The sequence below is a fragment of the Corvus brachyrhynchos genome, unplaced genomic scaffold, assembly GCF_000691975.1.
Source record: "Corvus brachyrhynchos isolate BGI_N302 unplaced genomic scaffold, ASM69197v1 scaffold126, whole genome shotgun sequence".
NCBI classification, from domain to species: Eukaryota; Metazoa; Chordata; class Aves; order Passeriformes; family Corvidae; genus Corvus; species Corvus brachyrhynchos.
In genome coordinates this window covers 2,337,778-2,356,455 of record NW_008239283.1, presented here as the reverse complement: position 1 = coordinate 2,356,455, position 18,678 = coordinate 2,337,778, and the positions used below count along the sequence as shown (strand labels likewise).

General features: G+C 37.4%; 1 protein-coding gene across 1 annotated transcript in view; it reads right to left on the bottom strand.

The window, feature by feature from the left end:
- The window catches only part of LRP1B (LDL receptor related protein 1B), a 483,986-nt gene that overhangs the window by 214,159 nt on the left and 251,149 nt on the right, over positions 1 to 18,678 (bottom strand). The window contains exons 9-14 of the mRNA XM_017740107.1: positions 17,723 to 17,894; positions 15,512 to 15,655; positions 13,853 to 14,089; positions 9,346 to 9,526; positions 6,242 to 6,461; positions 4,416 to 4,605 (exon numbers count right to left, since the gene is read on the bottom strand). Coding sequence (XP_017595596.1) covers positions 4,416 to 4,605; positions 6,242 to 6,461; positions 9,346 to 9,526; positions 13,853 to 14,089; positions 15,512 to 15,655; positions 17,723 to 17,894 — 1,144 coding nt within the window. The remainder of the gene's footprint in view (positions 1 to 4,415; positions 4,606 to 6,241; positions 6,462 to 9,345; positions 9,527 to 13,852; positions 14,090 to 15,511; positions 15,656 to 17,722; positions 17,895 to 18,678) is intronic.

Below are 18,678 nucleotides of genomic sequence, written 5' to 3'. Positions count from 1 at the left end.
TGCTGAACCTTTCAATTAAAACTACTTTTTTTTTTTTCATCTTCCTGTCCTAGTAAAAAGCAATTCCTCCTTTTAAAGGTGTACAAAACATTCATCAGCTTCCTGGGCTAAAACAGACCCCACACAATTCCCTCTCCTCAAACATCCTCATTTCACTTTTCATGGAAAATATAATATTAAGTTTTCATCGAGCTATAAACATGGATATTAAACTGTCCTGTCAGAGCCATTCCTGCATGTGAAGGGAAATCTCTTCAAATTATCAAATGAATATCAGATAATGAGCAAATAATTCAAAATTTTGAAAAATTTTAAATTTTAAGATATACCTTGATACATCTTAGAATACAGACCTTGAGCAGTGCTTAATAACCTTTCCCTATACTTTTTCTGATCCACCATACACAACACTTCTCAGAAGAAAATGTGTAAACCATCCATTAAAATGCCACTGAACTTTCAAACTGATTTGTTTTAAATGTTTAAATGCAAAATGTTTAATAGAGAATGATGTGAAAGGCCACTGTGGTACTTGTATTTTCACTGGATAGGGTGTGAGTGAGATGGGGAAAAACACATAAACAGGAAAAACAGGAATTCTCTGTGAAGTCTGAGGGCTTGATCACAATTTTAGACAGAGCTTAGACTGGACACTTAATATACATTATTGTCCTGCTGTCAAGTCTGAGACTATAACCTAAACCATTACAAAAATCAACTATTAGGTCTCTGCTCACCAAAACCAAAATAATATAAGCAAAACATCAGAAATGTAAGAAATGTATTTGAGTCTAAATTTTGGAAAACCTTAAGTAAAACACAGCCTCTGAAAAAAGTAGCCTTGAAAGTCTCTCCATCTTTACATTGTAAAAATACAGGATGTCAGTAACATAAAGATTTAAAAAGTTCTCAGAAGCTGATGAAATAAACAAACCAAAATACAATCTTCAAAAGTGACTCCAATATTATATAGCAAAAATCAAAACATTTGCAGTGATTTAATTAAAGAATGTACATGTGTTTGTCAGCTCACTAAAATAGAATAAGCCTACAGAATAAAAGACTATTTCAGGCAAATATAGAAAACACATTGAAAAGCCATGATGATTCTGAAGCCCAATGCAAGCTTAACATAAGTAACATCAAAAATTAAATCACTAGATCAAAGTCAACTGGTCCACTGTGAAGATGAAAAGTTCCTACTTAACCTCATAATTGGGATGACAAACTCCTGCACAGTGGGTTATATGCTAAGTAAAGTGATAAAAGAGCGGGTAATGACAAGGAAAATAGAAGTACCAAGAGTTAAAGCAAAAAGATTCAAGATAAAAAGGTTTATAAAGTGCAGTCTTCAACCTGAAGGTGCAGGGAGACTTTCAGTCCCATCAGTCTTGCTGAAGGGACTCCTAGGCTGAAATGACTCCCAAAACACAGTTCAAACAGGTTAAGCCTCTTTATTGAATAAGCTGTAGAACCTGTAAAGCTATCAGGTACTTGGGAAATTAAATTTCCTCGACTACAGTTCATAACAGCTATTTTATATGGGTGTTCTTAAAATAGTCCCAAAATTTTAAAGTATTTTCAAAGCTATTATCATATTTTTCATATTTTGACAGCTTTTAAAAGCAGCTGCTGCCCTGTCAGTTGCACGTGATTAAATTAGGCCAATTCCATTTTAATTAGCTAAAAAATTATTCCAGAGCTAAACCAACAATGTAATTGCATCTCAGTCATCATTCTCAGAATAAAAATGATGGCAACCATGCACATTTGTTCAATCTTCTCAGTTAATAGATACACTGAAGCATTTATCGCATTTGTACCTTCTTAATAACCTAACCTCAAGTACTATTAAATTGTGTAAGCTCACTCTTAGGATCATCCTCCACACATGAAGAGCAGCAGCCTGGTGCTCAAGCTCTTCTTTGCAGCCTGAGGAGTTAAAACATTAGCTGAATTCAAAAGAGGCTACTTTAACTGCTGTAAATGCACTTACTCAAGAATTATTTACATGTAAGTATCAATCCAGCCTTTCAAGGCAGTGGAAATACCTGCAGGCCTTGGCAGGGTCATACTCTGAGTGTAAATCCAACTCCTGTGATTACTATGCTTCACCTTCCCATTTTTTAGGGATTCCTAATGTGTTAATTTTCTCTTTTATCGTTTCTTTTCTTCTTTACTTTTGTTTCCTGAGTTCTTTTACTCAGAGTTTGGATTAAAAGGCAGAGGACCCGAGGTTGTTCTTCGGACTTAGATGTTTATTTATCTATAGCACAGCTGCACGGGATGTGCCTCTTAGTTAACAAGGTGGAAAATGGCCATGAGTTCTAACTTCCAAGGCCTTTTAAGGTCCAAAACACCCAATTATGGCATGCCAAGTAATTTGTTTTTACTTTTAATCCAATAACTAACTATTCATGATCCGCACTGCGGGTTTTTTTGACCCAATAGCAGAACAGCCAGATTTGTGAAGAAGAAGGAGAAAAGAAGAAGAACAAATCCACACCCCAAATCCTCCATATTGTTACATATATCCCAGAAACCTAAATTTTCTAAATCCAGGGTTCCAACACTAATGCACAGAGACCCAAAGACTAAGCCTAAGAAAGGAAGGTGAATTCTAATCTCTGGAAGCAAGGGAAAAAAAAAAAAAAAAGATTTCTTCACAAGAGGATCATGCCTCATGAGAGAGAGACAATGAAAAACACCTCTCCTCGAGGAGATCCCAAAAGCTTAATGTCGCTACCCAAAGCACAAAGCAAAGCAGGATTGGCACAGGATCCTGGAAAAGCCCCCATGGTAAAAATGCCCGTCTGAAATGAACTATGCCTACATGAAATGACACAGTTTCTGCCTGTGTAGACAGTGACAATACCAGAAGCATCAAAGCAGTCACCTCGAAATATCACAGGCAAAAGTTTCTGAGGTTTGTGCATGTAATCTTTAATATACAACTCGTCTATAAAATGGTTTGCCATGGTTTTCTCTGTATCACAATTCAGCCTTGAGCCTGCTCTTTTAGAAGAAAAACATGCACACAAACAGTTTCTTTAAAATAAATTTTTATGCTCCTTTGGGGAACAATGGCAGGATCAACCTCACTGAGCATGACAAAAAGGGAAGTTCCTAAAGGCTGCAGTTAGCTTGCAAAATTCCAATTCCAATTTCAAACAAAGAATATATTAACGAGCCAAATTCTTTTAGCTCATTCAGCAAAACTGCCTAAGAGGCACTCCCCCTCTGGTGTCAGCTCACTTGGAAACTAACAGAAACTGCATTAAACGTCCCTTTTTTTCAAAAAAGCAAGGAAGATTCTAAGTACTGAATAAAGCAACAAAAGTACTAAGTATTGAAGCAAACACTGCATCTTCGGTTTGCAGAAAAAACAATCTGAAATTTAGCCACCTTGAGGGTAGAATTGGGACCAGATTTTGTCTTAAAAACACCAACCAAGCAAAATCCACAATAAATCCAAGAAAAATACCCAAATGATACTTTTACATGTCTTTGAAATTAAGAGAGAGTCCCTGAAAAGCATCTTTGATCAGAAGAACGCTGTTGCAGCAACCCTGACATGGCACAGTGCTACATATACTAGCTAGCTTTAGGTAGAGGAAATTTAGATGCTACAGTAGCAGAAAAGATAAACTTTTAACAGTAAAAAAATAATCTTTAAATAGTATTTTAGCTATACTAATTCCTGACGCTCATTTTCATGTTTGGTGGCAGACATTAACCAGAAATACGTTTTCACTGAAGCGAGGAAATACTCAACAACTCATAGGAACGCTGTATGTACTAAATGGAATGCAAAGTTTTCTTCAGTAAAACACATTTTTAACTTTACCTGTACGGTAGCACTTGTATTTTCTAAATTCCATCTATGGAAACCTATGGCTTTTATCTCATTTCTCTACTGATACAAGTAGCAACAGCTATGGATTTTTCCACTACTCGCAAAGAACTAATTTTATTCTGTGCAACATACAGTGTTGATGTAGACCAAGATGAGGGAGAAAATTTAAAAAAAGGAAAACACAGGCAGAATCTATGATCTCATTTAAGAGAAGGTAAATGTAATAATATATTTTATATCTTTGAGCCAATGAACATATGTTACCCACTATAATTGATACTTGCACAGCATTTCTTGGTCACACAAGGAAAAAGGGCAATAAAGGCAGTGTGAATGCACAGAAGGAATTCAGACAGGAATAAAGCTATGATTCACTTTTCAGTACTTACAAGAGGCTCAGTTTCTATACCAATGGACTGAAATGTTGGAGAATATCTTTCTCATGCCACAACCCATATTTGTTTTTCTATTTTTGTTCGTCCAGTCACCTCAAAATACTTGGAGACTGTAAGGGAAAATGTCCTTTTATAACAGACCTCTGGAGAAACTGCGTGAGTACCTTGCTGTTTGCGTGGATCATAAATCTGGAGCCCAAACAAAGGTGGCCTCTCACTTCTCAGCAATGTCACATTCCTTGTTACCAGATCCAACTGGAAAATTGACCCATTCATGTAATCTGTCCAGTATATGTAATTTCCATGATGTGACAGTCCAAAAGGATGATTCAAATCTTTTCCATTGTAGACTACCTGCAATTAATTAGTGGTAGGTGAGCATCAGCAAGGTTAAAAGAATTATTAATTTTTCTGAGAAGGTAAAACAGGAAACAGGAAAACTGAGATAATTACTGTTCCAAACATAACAATCTATTGCAATAAAATTAAATAAAGAGTGCAAAGCCCTACTGTGCAGCATTATCAATATCAAACTTCAAAAAACTTCATATAAATTCACTTTAAGCGGCCCCCATCAGATATCACAGGAACAGGGTGCCCAGGGAAGTGGCAGAGTCACTAACCCTGGGAGGATTTGAAAGACATAGGCGTGGGCTTTAGGGTCATGGTTAGTGATGAACTCAGCAGTGCTGGGTAAAGGGTTGGACCTGAAGATCTTAAGGCCTTTCCCAATATAAATAATTCTACGATCCTGTGATTCTGTCCCAGCAGCTGCAGTTTGGAATGACTGGTCTCCTTCTTCTGGCTGGGATCCTTGCTTGAACCAAGAGCCCTTTTCCTACCTCCCCTCTAGAGAGAAGGAAGCAATTCCTCAGATGCCCTACCTTGTCTGTTTATAGACACAAACCCAAGAGAATACGGAGATAAAGACAACTAAAATACTACTTTGAGGTGATCGACAAGCATCATCCTCTTTTGCCCTTCAAGTTTTCTTTTTGGACTTGGAATTCTTATAGTCAAAACTCCTCAATGAACTGCTTTTGATCCAAATTAATCAATCAGTCAATAATCTGACAGCTATTGGTGGAATTAAGGACCTCCCCGTCCCCAGAATCTTCACTGTTCTGACACAGAATTAAAGATGTGATTGATCCAGTTAAATTTTGACCAAAATATCCCATATTTAAATACAAATGATTAAGCATCAAAAGCAACTATCTTCTAGTTATTTTTGGCTACATACATTTATTCAAATAGTTATGTAGTTTTTCAATATCCCAGAATTTAAAAAAAAGAAAAAAAAATAAAAATTCTGTGACACACTTCAAAATAAAACCTGTAAATACAGGTGCTTCTTGTTATTCACCACCTACTAATTTTATGAAGCAGATGGTAAAACTTGCCCAAATTATCAGACTCCAGTCTAAGCTTTAACCGTTTTCAAGTGTCTTATTCTGTGCTTGTTGCGTCTGCAAACCCACACAGAATGTCTGCACAGACTTGTATCGAGCTAGTACAGGCATTAGTAACAACTAAAGCAACCTCTCTCCATCTTTGACAGCATTTGTTGAGTGCTGCCCCTCTGAATATTACCACAAATGCTCAAAAGAGGCACAGAAATTGATCAAAACCAGCTTGTCCAATGAAGTTCAAAGAAAAGCCTCCTTCTGGCAAAGCCAAAAAAGAAAGGCTTTTTCTACTGAAAAACTCTTTGCAGCTTAATGGCTCAATCAAAATATAACCCATTGCCACATGAGAAAAAAATAGATTTAAAAAAAATCAGGTTTGGTGTCACTTAGTACAGAGGAACATCTTAAGCTGTGTTTCAGTCTCTCACTCAGGACTGCCACCATCATTCCGACAGAGGTGACGCCGGACACGTGGCAGGGTTGCGCAGACTTTAAAAACCTTGAGAAGTATTTTTAATGCAACACAATAAAATCTGGAGAAAGAACATGACTGTGGCAAACCAGCAGCATTTCTCTTTTACCTTTCTGTCAGTCCCATTCAAATAGATCCTTTCAATGTGATCATAATAGGCATCACACCAGTACAGCACATTGGCACGGTGGTCCAGAGTTAAACCATTTGGCCAGAGCATCTTTGATGTAACAAAAACCTGCCGGCTGTAGCCATCCATCCAGGCCTTCTCAATCCTCCCCACGCTGTCATCTATTTCATCTTCCTCCCAGTCTGTCCAGTACATCCATCTAGGGAATTACAAAAATGAGCGTTCAGATCCCATTTTAATCAGGTGAATTACACCTTAGGCTTTTCGCAACACCTCATCTAAGCCAGAGCAATTTTGACTTTTGCATGTTGCTTTCCATTGCTGTTTCTACAACTGTGTTACCTTCCCTGATGCTGCTGAAGTGACGCTTCTATTACTTTGCTCATATTGTGATAAATTACATGAATACCAGATGGACCAATAGACAAGAAAAGTGAAAGAATTAAGACCTTATTAAATCCCACCAGAATTATGGGGTTTCTTTGTTTGCTTTTTTTTAAACCATCAATTGTATTGACTTCATCACAAACTTCAAATTTTTACAGTGAGCTGGTTCTGGCCAGGTCTAATTTGCCTTTATGATGTAATTCTCACTTTTATTACACCTAATTCTACCAAAGAAGTTGCAACACAGTAATTATCTGCACTCTGGTTCTAGAGCTAAAGCATAACCTTGACGTTCTGTGAACTTCAGGTGCTACATGAAAGCAGCTAAATTACACAGAAAACTGTTACGAGTACTTTGTCCATCACAAAAATGTTTAGAAATAGTTGCTGTGAAAATTAGTTGAAAAATAGCCAGCAGGCAATTTTAGCATAGTTTTATAGCTTATAGTACAGCAAAACAGATTAAAAAAAAAAACCAAAAAAACCACAACAAAGTGTGAAAGAAAGGCACCAATACTACTTTGGAAAAGTTAAAAAAAAAGGATATTAACTCCTCTAAAAGTATTGGCTCAGAGGAATTCTATGAGCCATTCTCTACTGGACACTACAGAATAAACCTTGATTTTCCTTATTAAATTTTTCTGATTATCATATTCTATTATAGAATTTGCCCATGAAAACAGTGATTTCAACCATTTAAATTACACAACTTCAACTTGTACAAAAGCAGAGGGCAGAAAATATGCTAAGAAACACCACTTTTTTTCTTTTTTTTACCCTTTTTTTACATAAGGAAAATGAGTTAATGGGAAGTAATACATAGAAACCTGTATGCAATCTGTGAATCATCTCAGGTTGTATCACATACAGTCACATCATTCATAAATGAAAATGTTTGCCAGACAGCAGATGCTTACTTTTAGTCAAAGATAGCATTTCAATTAATAAGCATTAAAGAGAGGAAAAACATCATGCCAATCTTAAATGGATCCTATTTATTAAAGTTATCATGATTTAATTGCTATTGATGTACCTCACATTTTATTTCACAAGATTTATCTTTCTGAAATAACTTCTGTGATCCTAAACCATTTAATTGGCCTGTACTTTAAAGAATAAAGTCCTGATATTTAAATACTGAATTTACAAGGGAATAATACACTGAAGTGAAAAATTATTTTATTATCACACCTGTGTAAATTATGTCAAATCTACCGGCCAAAAAAAATATATTCAAATGCACTTTTATATATAAGCATTATTTAAGATTTATGAGAAACTGGAAAAAAAATTGCACACCATTACACAGGTTTGCAGATATGCAAATGCAGCTTTTTTGTTTCTTTTTCATTTCTCTCAAATCGCCCACTAGAAGGTTGTTTTGGGTTCTTTTAATGTTTTTGTAAACACGTGCAAAGAACATCAGTCAATTTCTGATCCATGAGCCTTACAAACTCCGTTGCATGTTTGACTCAAACAGCACCGGCTTTAATCACAGAATGATAAACCTTGCACATGCCCTGAGGCTCAGGCAGCTGCAGGTCAATATGGCACTTATTTTATTGGGAGACAAAATATGTTTTACAAATATTTACATGACTTCTCAACAGCAATTACTAAACTTTTCTCCATCAACTCTTTGTCTGCACTTATTTTAGTTATCCTGTCAAGAGCTAAAACGTGCTCACAGTGACAGACATTTAAGTCAATGTGCTTTAATTGTATCTCAAAATGCAGTTAATGCTCCAACACCGGTTAAATCAAGACTAAAATTTTGGAAACACAATTAAAAAGCCATAATAAATGAAATCCCTCAGGAAGAGCTTCCATGAGAAGCATAATCATGAAGGACATGCTATTTTATTGGAGAAGTGTTTTATATAATGGCCCTTTCTAGGCAATACATCTTCATACACTGTTTCCTGTGCCATGCACTTACTGAGCCGGAAAATCTAACAAAGTAATTGCAGGTGTGGTTATGGTTCATGGTCTGATTTTATGCCCTCACTATCTGACCTTAATGAATTGTAGCCTTTCCCCAGTCACTTCCCCTCCTCGAAGGACAGGCTCAAAAGGGAAAACCTGATAGTGTAAATATTTTCTGTAATAGGAAAATAGCAATCAATCCAGCCACACTAAAACTACCCACCTACATCATTCTTCAGTGACAATTCCCTGAACAAATCTAACACTGATTTTTTAAGTAAACCACCATTATTCCACAGTAATATAAAGTGATGTTTTGTTTGGTTTTTTTTTATTTTGCACCCTATCAACATTAATTAATGCTAATAAGTAATGAAGAGTACTGTCTCAGTTTTGTAAATTAATGTGTACAAGGATTGGGTCATAATTATCTCCAGAAAATGAGACTTAGAGAGAGAGAGAAATAATTTACAGGAGAGCATCTTAAAATTCCCCTAATATTAAAAATTCATACAGGACCTACACCTTCAATTTGTTTGAGAAAAAGGTGACTCACACTCAGATTAACAGGACAGACATTCAACAGTGACAGGCATACAAATTCTTCTGAAGGCCTCAGGGCAAGAATGCTGGACAGGAATCACAGATATTACAGACTCCTGAAGAGTTGCAGACTGCTACATGACTCTCCAAACCTCATCCTGAGCAAAGTCAATCCTGTGTTTATGCTACAAAGACAATCATTACAGAAGAAACAGTTTGCTTCATACCCATTGACAGGATCGACAACAATTCCTCTCGGGTGGGACATGTCTCCCTCTAATAAAGTTTTCCTACTCTGAGCAGCTTTCTCCAGTCTGGCAACAGCAATTGTTTTCCTGTGGCCATCATTGGTCCAATAAAGATTATTTCCAATCCAGTCCACTGCTATGCCTTCCACATTATCAAGATCTGTTGAAAGAGAGAGGAGAGTAGTAAGAAATTAATACTATTTATGTTCTATATTTACTTATGTTCACTATTTATTATGTGATATCCACGCTATATTTTTGAAATTGCTTTTTTCCCTTATCTACTAAAGGTCCAAAGCATATTACAGATATTTGGTATCCATCAAAGTATCAACTAAACCTTGTTCACTTAAGAAACTAGACCTAAGTTTTGTAAATCAATCACGGGTGTAGAGATGACAATATGTCCTGTGAGACACAATATGAGAAAGTTATGTGGAGAAAAAAAAAAAGGTGGCACATGCTGAGAGGTCTTGCAAAATGTGTTTTAACAATTTTATCCGTATTTCTGATACACCTGCACTTTTAGGGAATGAATTTACCTTGTGATCTAAGAAGCTTGGGGGAAGCAAAGGTGTCAGAATGAGCTCTCCAGGACATGAAACAATAGAATGATGACATTTCTAACCCAGCAACCACCTGGTCTGACAAGAATCACCCAAAGCACAAAACTGCTGTGGGCCAGGCAGTGTCTGAGAGCAGTGCTAGCAGCTCAGCCAGCTTCCCCAGGCTGATGGACACTGCCAGTTTTATTGTTTATCTCTCAGTGCCTTTGCTACATTCTTTTGAAAAGACAATGTCAGAGGGAGCTGAAAGTTCCTAAAAGTGGAGAGTGGCCTTTGATCTTGGAGTGGTCAAGTAGGCTGAGAAAAGTGCTAAGAATGGAAGGGAAAAGAAAAGAGAATTTCACCAAGGACTTGGAGCCCAAGGCTCAGGGAAAAACTGCTGCACAGAACAGGCAACACAGAAAACCTGAGCTGTGAAAGAAACGTGCTTTAGAGCTCTGAGGGGCCTCAGCAGATTTTGCTCAAGTCAAGAAACAGTGACATGAGTAAAATGAAGCTTGAGGACAAGGAGTGATTTGTTCAAAACTCATTTTATTGTTATCCTGTCTGACCAAGGTAATTTGGGCTAAACATAGTTTCTATACTAGTAAGATCAGATTTTGATATTAATAAGATCACCTTTTTAGAGAAAATATTTTCCTTTTTTTTTTCTTCTTTGGGAGTCAAACCAGTCCAAATATGGGCTGTATTGGTATCAGCAGCAAAACTGTTAGATTAGAATGCTGGATACCTCCTAAAATTTACAAGACTATTGCTCCACATCTATTCAGCTTCACATAATAGCCACTGTCTCTGACCTGCCTTTCCTTCGGCAGGAATTTTGGGGGAAATGTGTTTCTAAACTAAATACAATCTAAGTCAAAAAAACTCACAGTAATTAAATACTATCTATATAAGAAAGTTTTAAAAATAAAGGACAATTCTACAGCACAACCCTATAGAGATAATTTTCATTGTTTTTGTGGAGTTATGATTTCAAGCTCACTTTTATTGCACTATCTAAAAGCTTTAAATATATTAATTACTTTTCAAATGGGTTTCACACCAAGAAGTAAACAGGAACAAGAAAATGGCCATTCTGCCATTCTGGTTAAACAAAATTGATCTGACTACAGTAAGCCAGTCCTTCTGCAGTAAAGCCCTTTCAGCATAAAAGGGAGGAGGTAATAAAATACCCTTGTGATCACTCTTCACTTGCTAAAGGAAAAATTAACATCTGTAATTCTGGAATTTCCACCAGAATTTTACTACCAACAGTAATATGAGGGCTCCAAATACAGTGAGTGTAGATAGGAGATTTTTAAAAACTCAAAGTTCTAGAGGCAGCAGTTTGCCACACTGATTTTCAATGTGGAACAGATTACAGGCAGAGCATGTAATTTGGTACAGAATGGCCAAGCTCATCAATACTGGTTAGGTCACGTGCAGTAATAATGATGAAAATGCTAGATTAACATAAAAATTGGTGGGAAAATAATTCTTCTATATACCAACCTTCTAAACAAAGATCTGTACAGACTTACTTTGGCCTTGTTTAAGCAACAGGTTAGCCTTGAGCATCCTTACTAAAATTGCAAGTAAATAATATAAGACTTTCAGGCTTGCAGCAACATCTAAAAAAAGCATTAGGGATAGAAAGACAAGTAAAAAACCCTGAGCTTGTGCTCAAGTTACATCGACTGAACAGTATTTAAATCCATTTCAAAATGTCTGGGTTTTTCCCAGTTTTTAATGTAAAAGACTGATTTTACACCCAAGTTTGAAATGTTAATTATAATTTCTGTTGCTGGTGGAAGTACAGTGCTACTGCAGCTGTGCCACCGGCTCTAAGCTAGGCTGTGCTAGGGGCTGTCAAATTGTTATCAACACTACACAGCAGTTTGCTTCCCAAAGTGAAGAATAAGAAATCACAGCTGAAAGTATACGGGAAATCCAACTCCAGCAGAGTGAGGCGCTCAGTGATCCCAATTCCCAGCCAACAGCACATAGGATCAGGCTCTCACGTAGGCAAACTGTAATTATCTGAGCTGCAATGCTGTCTGAATGAGCAAATACATTCTTGAAAAACCTGACAGTCACCAAAAAAAGGCAACTTCTAATCTGAGAAGTGGCACCTACCACAGCTAGAAGCCCTTAGCAGCACGCTATTCAGAGCAAATACACCACCTCCTGACACACCTGATTTTCTGTAGTAGCCTTCCACCAAGGAACGATTTCATCTGTCCCTGCTGAGCTCTTGAGAGTTGACAAGAATAAAATCTGAGGTGTTATGGCTGGAGGCCACATTAATTTTTTAAATCATAAAAAATACATTAACAAATGTTCTTTAAATATACTTTAAAGTTATGAAACTATACCAAGTTAAAACTAACAATGTAAGCTCCTGGGGAAGAAGGAGGGGGAGAATGACAGTGATGTATTTTTTGGTCTTTGCAAATAGTGGAATCACCAATAATAAATCATCAGAAAATCCACAAGTCTTTTGGCATTGCATTGATATTTTTGCTATGTTGTAATTATAAAGAGTAGACACTGCATTTAAACAATATTTACAGGAATGCTTTTCTGGTTTGGCATGTTTGAATAGACTAATCCCAACCTGTCTGACCCTGACCTGTCTGACACCTTTCAGCCAGGATGCTCCTTGCTGCTCCCTTATAATGTTCAAATTTTCATATTTCCTGCTCCTTCCTCTATTCCACATTTGAATTACTTCGTTGTCAAATGAAATGCACAGTTAGTAAAAGAAAGTCAGCAATGGAAGATGTGAGATGTGCATTATCCATTCCCATGCTGGCAGTGAAATGAAGAATTACCAGACTGACAGCTGAGTATTTGTTATTTTCTGAAACAAATGCCCTTTATTAACCATTCACCAGAGCAGGGTAAAGAGCCTGTCACTATTCCTTGCAACTGCTGCTGAAGGGATCTTTGTGCAGACTCTGAGGGGAGACTTTACACTAAAAGAGCATCATATCACTGCACAGTGGAGATGGTTCCTTAGAAGGGTGGATTAAAACATGCATTATGAATGACAGGGAATGGAAATCCCCCTGCTAAAACAATTGTATTTTAGTTACTTTCACTGTCCTGAGCTTCCATTCACAAGTAGTGATATTAAGCTCTCTGAAGGCCAAGATGAATATTTATGCTGCTTCTTACTTTGAGGACTAGAAAATAATTACTGTAGCATGGATTTCAGCCGTGGCAGTTGCTACCTCCTGCTGGAGTTACAGAGAAGGGGCCATAAAGGAAAACCAAATCTTGATTGACACATTGGAAGCTTTTTTCACTGCAACAACATTTGGTATGATGAGATATGATTCTAGCCCAGAGAGATTCAGTGTAATGGGAGATGTGGAAACTAGAGAACTGCTGGCATTTTCTCTCATTGCTATAATAAATGTTACAAGCATCTTAATTAAGGTTCTAATAGATGTTTAGGTCTTCCTGTTGCTTCCACATATACAATGGAAAATGCATCAGGAAAGACAATGCTTTTTTCCTAATGAGTTTTCAAGCACAACAGACAATCTCATTCTGCCAAACTTAAACAAACTCCAGAATCCACAGTGTGCTACAGGCTGGAGTGAAGTCTTCTAAAGTCTACAGGGATTTGGGATGGCTCAATAAATACCCAGCTACTGGAAGGATACAAAATGAAGACAGAAATTAATCACTAATGGGGAACTGGACAAAGTAAGAACTCACAACGGAATGACTCAAACAAATTTTACATTTCTGTCCTCAGGAAAAATAAACAGGAAGCTGTAAAAAAGTAGCTCCAACTCTGTTCAAGGTCAAATTTGTGTCTGTTTTCCACAGGAAATTCAAATAAAACTTTAAATTATCTGCAAATGTCAGTTCAACTTCTCCACAGTGAGCATCTCTGAATGTCACCATCACTGAGCATCACCTACCATCTTTGAGGATTGTTTCTCGCTCTGTGCCATCAATCTTCTGCCGTCCAATTAGGAAACTGGTGGTATCAGCAAAGTAAATGTAATTGGTTTCAGCGTGGAAGTCCAGAGCACGAGGATTGACCAGGTTCTCTATAGGGATCATGTATTCGTCAGACACTTTGGTATTCAGGTCCATTCCCCGGATTATTCCTGGGCGTCCCTTCCCATAAAAAAGAAACAATTCATTCTTTGGTCCTGCAAAAGAAAGATTACAACAAACATAAACAACTGATGCTGCCTAATCTTCTTCCCAGTGCATAATGTCACTGTTTAATTAACTGGCATAATTAGTGGGGAGCAGGAGCCTTATTCGATACCAAAAATAAAACTTTCATATATTCTGAAGGTATCCAGATTTAAAAAAAAAAAAAAAAAAATCTAGCTAATTACATTCCCGTATTTAAAATACAAATTACTTCAGTGAGCTGCTTACATCTAATTATTTTTTTGTGTAAAAGCTCACACTGAAAAAGCTGTGTGTAGATCACAGAATAACTTTGCATCTGCTGTGAAGTGGACATATATAGCTCTGTAGACATTTAATTTCACAATTCATTAGGATCTATCAAGGTAATACAGACCATGACTGAAGTCAGCTTAAAATTTACCAATACCATAAACCCCAACATGTACAAAACACTTTTGTATCCACCTTAAGTTTCTCAGAATCAAACAACAAAAAGGATTAAAGTAAATTTCTTTCAAATTGAAAGGAATACAACAAATCAACGTACTCTGTTCTTTCCAACTGAGGTACAAAACATGGAGATCAAAAGTTCATATTTCTCAGACTTTTACAATTTAAATAATAAGTTGATTACAAACAACTGAAGCTTATCAAAGTGATTTTCTTTCCTTAAATATACTTACAGATATCCTTAGAGGCTTAATGCTATCAATATACTTCTTAAAATTCTCTATATACTTTTCCTGCAGCCTCTTAGGTATTTTTGATGGAATTGTCAGAGAAAACTGCATCAGGTGTGACTGAGGTCAAATAAATCCATCTACCAGCATCCATCAGAGTATCTAACTGCATGTCTTTCATCTGAACTAAATCAATGTCATTTGACCGAAAAACCAGCCAAAAAACAGGCATTCCCAAAAACTTTTGGTACCCTCCTGTTGGCTGTAGGTGACCAACAGATTGTGTTCATGTTATGTTAGGTATAACCACAGCTGCACAAATCACATTTGCTTTCACAAAGTATTCTGAGAAGAACCTTGACTTGCTCACAAGAATGTTCTGTTTTTGTGCTATAAGCTGATTGTATGGGTGGAAATTGGATGTGACAAACTATTAAGCAGCATTCCAGCCCCTGTGTGCTGTGAAAATGCGTGGCATTTAAATAAAGAGTGAGGCTGATTAATGTAAAACTTGTGGTAATTCTTAGTACTCTTTGAGCAGCATCCCAGGTTTAAACTGTCACTCCTGTGAACTAAGCCAAATCAAATAATTTTAAGGGAATGAAAGGAGCAGGTGGACAAAGCACCAGGTACATGTTACAAACAAACTTCACCCCAAAGCAGCTCACGTGATTTGCTAAAGAACACCCAGAACTAAAGAACACGCTGGACTATTCATGGCTGGCAGACTGTTGGATTTCAATAACATACTTTTGCATGACCTGCCATCACTCCCCAGGATGAAGCCAGTCCTGCAGCGACACGTCCGTGCTTTGTAGCTGCTGCTGAGCAGGCAGATGTGGGAACATCCCCCTGGCATTCCATATGGGTCCACTTCACACGCGTGGCTTCTGACTATGGCAAGTGGAAAACAGCACGGCTCAGAGCCATTGAAAGCAAGACAACGATATGCATCAGCATGGAGAAAGTTTACAGAGGAAAAAAAAAAATAAAGGGGATTTATGTCACAATAAATCTTTCCCCAGATTGTAACTACTAAGGAAGGTGTTTTTTAAAGATGATACCCAAGCCCAGGGCCATCTTGTGGCTATCAAGCCATGCCCATCACTGTGTGCAATCACCCCTCTGTGAATAAGCTCCTGCACAGCATTTGCCGGGCGGCGCTGCCCTGGGGGAGCTGACACTTCTCCCCTTTGTCATTTGTTGCTTTGGTTCATTTGGTTGGTTGGGGTTTTCTGAGGACAGAGTGCAACCCATGCCCACACAGTTTGGTATTCCTTCAACTCCATTAGACAGCACCTTTCTGGGCAGATACCTGTGCTGAAACTAAAGCACAGAACAAGCCTTGTAGTGTTTTTCCATATTTACAGAATCACAAAACGATTTGGGTTGGAAGGGACCTTAAAGCCCATCTCATTCCAACCCCCTGCCATGGGCAGGGACACCTTCCACTAGACCAGGTTGCTCAGAGCCCCATCCAACCTGGCCTTGAACAATTCCAGGGAGGGGGTGGAGGTTTGTACAGTTGGGATATAAATACAGCTGAGGAAGACAAAGGATTCCTTTCCCTTGATTTCATATTTCCAAATGCACAGTTCTCTGTTAGCAGCCTGCCATTTTTTTTTTAATCTGTTTATGGCAGTGTGCTGAGAAAACAAAATGTACCAGGTTATCTTGTATTTACCTAGCTAGCTTAAAACAGAAAAGAGTATTCTAGCTCGAAAACTGTTTTTCTTTTCTTCCTACTTTACCTCAAGCTTTTCAGGTTTTTTTAAAAAAAAAAAAGCAAAGCAATCAAGTGGTTTAAGGTCGATATAGTTAAAGGTAATACAGAAACTCCAGCAAGCTGAGACAGCCTTTACAGAGAATCTTGACAAGCAACAAACATGTCCATTCAAAACAAAAGGAGTAGTGGAGTAATGACAGGATGTAAGAGAAGATTACACTGTGCTCACGTCTCTCCTCTACTCAACCTCTCTGACTCCCTCAGGAGTACGAGAGGGATGATAATAGCAAAGAAAGAGTCTTTGCAGCCTCCTTCAGACATTGACATCTGCAAATCAATGCCCTCAGCTCCAGGGTGAAAATCAGTTCACCCACTCTACATCAATTTAGAGTTCGTTCCCACTTCACAAACTTCTCCAGAAGCAGCCATTCTGTTTAGAAACATCAACATTGAGAATTGATGTGTTGGCTTTTCACTCTAAGCAGTCATGGCAACGATTTATTGTTATCAGTCACTTCAAAAATTCTCATGAAGAATCATTGTAAATGTTATGGATCTTGCTACCTTTACACAAAGTTCCCACAAGTCCCACTGCTCTTCTCCATGCAGAAAGGATGTAAACAAATTAAAGTCATACAGGATTACGGACCTCAGAAATTGCTGTTTTACCAAAAAATTCTGAGATTATAGAAAAGTTTTTCATTCTAGAGAAAAATGAAGATTTCTTTCACAGATGGCAATGCTGACATTCACACAAAGCAAGGAAACACTGTCAGCCTTTCCCTCTCTCCCCGGTGCTGTGCTGGCAGCTCGGCGGCTTGGCTGCCCACACCCCTGTGCCTTTCTGGCAGCCCCAAAGACAGGAGCTCACATGAGGTGGTGTCTCAAAAGCAGGCCCAGAGATACCAGGAACCTCTGAGATCTGAGATCGAGCATGCAGACAACTCTGGGACATCCAACAGTTCTGAAGGTGTTAAACTCTCAGAGGTCTGAGCCTCACAGCGCAGAGCAGGGCTCTTCGGCAGCTCTCCAAACTGGAGTCTCAGAAAGAGGTTGAGTCGGCAGCTTAGAGACACAGGAAAAGTGGCAACAACCACACAGAAAACTGGGCAGATGAAGTTACAGAAAGTTGTGCCACAAGGACAAATTTTCACTCCATCTTCAGATACTTTTTAACCACACAACCACTTAATGCCCGGTTTTATGTTTTCTAGAGAGAGGAAATTTGGTCTTACCTGCTGCTTGAGTTCTTTTCTGGTACACACGAATCTCTTTAGCATTGTCCAGCCTAGCAAGAGCCTGAACATCAGTACCATTGTATCTGTTTATTCGCAAGATGCTGAGGTTATCTGAATTAATTGTATATAAATAGCTTTCAAATACTGCCAAACCACAAAGATGCCCAATCTGGAAAAGAATAAAAATGGAATCATTATTTTAGCTCAATATTTTAGGCATATCCAGGAGTTGTAAACATCAAACACTAGTGTAAATTGTATGTGATAAACTGTACAAAAGGTTTTCTGAATATGTCAGTAAATATTTGTAAAAATTTAAAAAATTACACTAGAAGTATAGTTCCCATTCTTGTAGTCTGAAATTTATAATTAGAAAAGCTTTGTACAAGAAAGGCATAAAATTATAATTATTTAGCAGTCTAAATTCATTTAGTCTCCAAATTCCCCACTTCTCTGTTTTTTAAATTAAAAACTTCTGCATACTTTAAGTGCAACAACTTATTTCAGTATTAACTAATGATCATTAACTAATAGTAACTAAGATAAATTAACTATTATTAACTAGCATTAACTAATAAATATAGTAAACTTAGAATTTTAAAACAGTTCATAAGTGTAATTGATCCACTTTTTAAAATTATTTTATGATCAATCAAGGCAAATGGTGCAAGATATACCTGCTGAATATTTTCTTGAGTACATGAGAAATACAAATTCTGTCAGCTTTGCTGGGTTCCTTTTGTGTTGGTGTCTTTGAATATGGTGGTGGCCACTTGGCAGCACTTGTTTCTCAAAAAGTGAATTCTAAAATCGTATTAATTTCTGACGTGTCTGAGCACACAGATTAAAAATTACCTAACTGCAGTTAGTTAAGACAACCACAGCTCAAACACTAAGTGTTTAAAATTTAGAGGCTGTTCTTGATTTATAGATTTAGAAAATGTAAAATATCT